The 4963-nt window shown below is 42.1% G+C and overlaps 1 protein-coding gene across 2 annotated transcripts in view; it reads left to right on the plus strand.

Moving 5' to 3' along the window:
• The window catches only part of RNF185 (ring finger protein 185), a 7619-nt gene extending 4666 nt beyond the window's left edge, over positions 1 to 2953 (plus strand). Inside the window, exons 5-6 of one of the 2 annotated variants that reach the window (XM_009700978.1) lie at positions 581 to 698; positions 2250 to 2541. In XM_009700978.1, coding sequence (XP_009699280.1) covers positions 581 to 698; positions 2250 to 2347 — 216 coding nt within the window. In that variant the 3' untranslated portion in view covers positions 2348 to 2541. Of the gene's footprint in view, positions 1 to 580; positions 699 to 2249 lie in introns of both variants that reach the window. The other variant, XM_009700979.1, reaches the window with a different exon arrangement.
• Positions 2954 to 4963: the final 2010 nt, after the last annotated feature.

A 4963-nucleotide genomic window follows, 5' to 3' on the forward strand; every position in this document is an offset into this window, starting at 1 on the left:
ACCCTAATTAGAGTCCCCCTGGTAATTTTTATGGTTTTTTTGGTACTGTTCTTCTCTGTAATGCTCTATGCATCCCACTGGCAATTTATCACTTTACTGAATGTGTAAATGATGCATATGTATCATGAAAATCAATGTAGATTTTTTTTTTTTACAATGCTTTTCTTATATGGCTAATAGCTATTAATAGACAGTTACTAATACATTGTTAAGACATTCTAAATAGAATTGGTGATGTTGATATATTGTCAGGTGTATACTATTTTAAGTTGAGAAACATTACAGAAATGCTTTTGTTAATTTGTGGCCTTCAAGGAAGAACTGCGGTTCCTAGTTGTAATTTTCTCAAACTTCTGGGTTACTCTGGCAAGTTTGCTACTGTGTGAAACATTTTAAACCCAGGAGAACTAAGGAGGTATTTAACAATAGTGTGGCAGACTGAAAGTTGCCAGACAGCATGATACACCTTCAGCCGTAGGAAAGCCAGTGAGAGGGAATGTCTGCAGTTTTGCGAAATATTCTGAAATAGGCTTTAAACAATTGGTACCTTTTTTCTCATCTGTTGCTTTGTTCTCTTCAGGGATTCCAGGGCTTTGGGTTTGGCGATGGTGGCTTCCAAATGTCATTCGGAATTGGGGCGTTTCCCTTTGGTATATTTGCAACAGCATTCAACATAAATGACGGGCGACCTCCTCCAGGTACCATGCATCCTGTCTTCTCCGAGAGTCCTGTCACAAACAGACGTTTTACAAACTCCCTTGTAGCTTTTAAACAAAAAGCCTGCTAAATGACAAAACTTTCTGAACAGTAAATCAGTGTTGTAAATAGAAACACAAAATGAGGGCAAACACCCAGTAGAGAACATAGTCTATGGCTTACACGTTTTTTACAAGTGCTCATATAAGAAGCAAGTTTGTCACTTCCATATGATTGCTGAACGCTCTCCTGAGAGGGCAGTAGAACTGGAGAGGGACAGTGGCACTGGAGACTTCTCCCCTTTTTCAGATGTCTCCTCTGTACTCCAGTGGACTCCCTCTGAAAAATGAGACAAATTGGACTAGAGTTTCTAATAATAATAAAAAGGAGTCAGTAGGGGTATATGAAGGAGATCCATATTTTGAAAACAGCAGGAAAGGACCACTGCCTGAAAGACAAGAAGGAAAAATTGAAACTGGTGCTCTGTGCCACAAAATAATGACAGCAAAGATTGCGCCTTTTTCAGAAATTTATCTCTGAGATAGTCATCTGTATTCCACAAGAAGTAACTTTCTGGTGAAATGATTTCACTGTTTTTAATTAAGAAAAAACAGTTGGGTTACTCCAGGTAGTGGCCTTGCTCTCTAAAAAATTAATTAATCCCCAGAAAACCTCCTCCCCATCTGCACTGTGGGCAAACTGAGTCTGCCTGTTTTGAACAAGAAAACCTACTGCCCAGGGTTTTCTGGACTTCCTCTGTGAAAGGTTGTGCTTGGCAAATCTTCTTCACCATGTCACATAGCATAGGAATCACGAGAAACAGAAACACATTCTTCATGTCACACGTGTGTTGCCAAGGACCTACACTGTCCTTGGGTCAAATTCACTTGCCTATTAACTATACTTCAATGTCCACTGAAGATTTGTGTGGAGGTGTGACTGAGCTAAGGAGTATGTAAATACATGCTGTCGTAACAGCCATGATTTAACCAACTCCTTTATCTGCTTTTCATCTGTGGATTCAATACAGCGGTTTGAGAAAGGCACGGCTTGAGCTTTAGAGCTCCTGTGCTTTGCATTAGTTCTCTTGGTCAAGGCTACACACACAGCTTTGACTGTTTTACCATTTCCTTGTTCAGAGATGTTTCACCCTGATGGGAGGGAGCACTCAGGCACAGGTGGCAGAGTTCCTTAGGATGGAAACAGTGAACTTAGCTCAGCAGTCGACAGTGAACTAAGCGGTGAGCTTGGCTCAGCACTGTCCCCAGAAAGTACTCCGAGCAGACCTGCATTTACTCTAGCACTTGGAGCTGCCTGCTGCTATTAGTCATGAGCAGGTTTACCACAAGTCCTGCTTCATGGAGCTGATGCTTGTCTTCCGTATGATTTTCCAGTATGGCTGGCCAGTCTGCGAGTAGGAAATAGCAACAGTTTCTGACTGAGTAGATTCATTGCATGTCTTTGAATTTATGAATATACTGTGTTCAGAATATACGTGATTCTGAGAAGAGGAAGGAACTGAATTTTTTTTTTTTTTACTTCCTGTTTTCCAGCTGTTCCAGGGACTCCTCAATATGTGGATGAGCAGTTCCTATCACGCCTCTTCCTGTTTGTGGCTCTGGTGATAATGTTCTGGCTGTTGATTGCATAAGTCTTTTCCATTATTCTGTATATTCATGGCCAACAGGCCACTGAAACAGTTACAGACTGCATCCCCATCCCATTTTAAACCTCTTGGTGTCTGGTTCCATAGCCAGCTATGGGCTTCAGGAATTGGTGGTACCACAGCACAATGAGGAATCCCGCATTTTGCATCAGAGTTGGAAATTAAACATTGATTAAAAAGCATATTTCAGCTCAGCTATCTTGTACAACAGGTTCCTGCCACAAACCATGGGCCTAGCTTTGAGCTCCGCTCCTAAAAGGAGTGCTGCTTTGAAATCCTGTGCCAATCAGTGACATCAGGTTTATGTGAAAGACAGCTGCCCCCAGGTAGACTGGGCAGGTAAGGAAACTTCTGCAGTGTGATCGGTATCTCATGTTTGGCAACCACGATGGATATGCCAGAACTGCCGATGTTGTTTAGTGTCTTCACATCAACATCCAGCCTTCTTCAGGAAATCATCTGCAGCACTGCTGGGACTCTTTGCGCACAGCACGTGATGCAAATGGAACAGGTTTGGAAACTGGTTTCTTTTCTTGCTGTTATTTCCCAGCGTGATGGAAAACCCCTCCTGAAGTGGTTCTAATGGCTGTTAGAAGAAGGGATACAAATTTATGCTGCAAATTTTTTAAAGCCTGAATTTGCTGGAGCCAGACACTGGAAGATTCTCTCGTTGTGGGAGCTGGGTAGCGTTGCCGAACAGTACGACGACCTGTCTGCCTCACCCGGCCCAGTTCCTCACTGACAAAACAGTGTTGTCTTCCTTGGCTCTGCGCGGCAGCCTGTGGCTGCACTCATGGATAATCCCCTCACAACCGTGTCACTGTAGCTACATTTATTCTTCCCAAGGCTTTGAGACTTTCTACGTAACGTCATGTACTCTAAATAAAATCCTATTACAGATCTGAGATCAGCTTGTTTGGGGAGAGGAACAAAAAGGCATCTTTACATGAGTTTTGAGGTTAAACTTGTCATAATGTAAAGTTATACAGGAGGAAAATGAGATCCTGCCTTTGCTAGCACATGCCACAGCAGGGAACATTTGGAAGAGCTTCTTTCTACAGGTGCATACAGCTACTCTGTGCCACAGCAGAATGGCTATAGTGCAAGAGTCTCTGCAGTATCTACCAAAGATATTAATTTGAAGTGCTAGAGGAGACCACAACCATTTATGTGCTGAGGGGAAAATATTTCAAAAGGTGAGCACTCTGTAGCCGTTTTGGAAGCCTGTTGGGTACACAGCTTTAAAGAGTACTCCTGATGTATTTGTGTAGATTCCTTCAGAACAGCAGATAGGAGAGATTCCCTAGCAAGATGAACAGTTTTCATATTTCTCTGACTAGGCCATTCCATTTTTTTCTCTTACTGTTTTTAGATTATTTTGATTCAGATTGCTGATAAGTCATAATGATTTCCTGCAAGATGAATATTGTGACTTCCCTGGCAATAGACAACTGACAAAACAAATCAACTCATAGAAACTTTGTTTCAATACCAGGGTTTTTCTAGTGTATGGATGAGGTTCCTGGGCAGGACACATTAATCAATTGTTGTAGAAACTTATTTATGTAATTATAAACTCTTCACTTTTTGTATCAAGACAGAGGATGACCGAAGTTCAACTGGCTTACCTCCAAAATTCCATCTGGCAAGTAAAACGTTGCAAAGCTTCTGCAGTGTTTTGCCACATCTAGTCAAATTTATACCTGACTCGATGATAATCTGGCAGAATATATTGCTCAACTATAAATAGTTGAACTGGTGCTTCAGCTTTTGTTGTGTGGCACTTTTGAGAAGCTTAACTTCTGGATATGGTTCTTCTCAAGTGTGAACTTGGTAACTAGGACTCTTTCTAGGAGAAAGGCTAATTGTTGCATTCTTGTAAGCAACTGGCTGTAGGACAATGTCGCAGCTTTGACTTCCTTTCATGAGCAGGGAGCACCACCTGCTGATGAAAAGGGAAAGTTCATGTCATAGTAGAAGGGATGGTTTTCCTTCTCCTTTTTGTGTTGAGAAACTCGATGCTAAGTGCAGAGGTTATCCAGGGAGGAGCAGGGTATCCCTTTAAAGCCTTTTCCCGATAAAGAGGACAGAAAAGTGACTGTAATAGGTTCGAGAGGTATTGAAACTGATTTAACTAACACTTACGTTTTAAAATACAGAATTTTAATGGCTTGGTTTTTTTTCCCCATCTATTGGCGAGAGACATAATGGTTTTAGATGGAAGTGGCTGCAGAAACATCACTGAGAGTCCTTATTTTCTGGCAATCCAAGAATGAAATAGTCTAAAAGTGTTAACGCTTTTGTTCCTACCTTTTTCTTGGTGTGTTTTTTGTATTGTACCACTTCCCCTCCCTGTACTCAGACCGCACACAGCCCATAATGGCTTGTTTAGTGCATTACCATTACTGTTCACTAATTTTCACTGTTGTGAAAGTGATTTAGAATTAAAAAATGGTTTTACATTGCCCAGAGTGCGTCGCCGTTCCTTCGTGCTTCGCGGAGGGACTGAGGTGAGGTGCTTGCCCGAGCCCTCCTTCGAGGACGAGGAGTGGAGGGGTCCGTTGCTGCACCGTTCCTCAGAAAGTGGGAGGGGCGAGGGCT

This window comes from Cariama cristata, unplaced genomic scaffold, assembly GCF_000690535.1.
Source record: "Cariama cristata isolate BGI_N322 unplaced genomic scaffold, ASM69053v1 scaffold35235, whole genome shotgun sequence".
Classification (NCBI taxonomy): domain Eukaryota; kingdom Metazoa; phylum Chordata; class Aves; order Cariamiformes; family Cariamidae; genus Cariama; species Cariama cristata.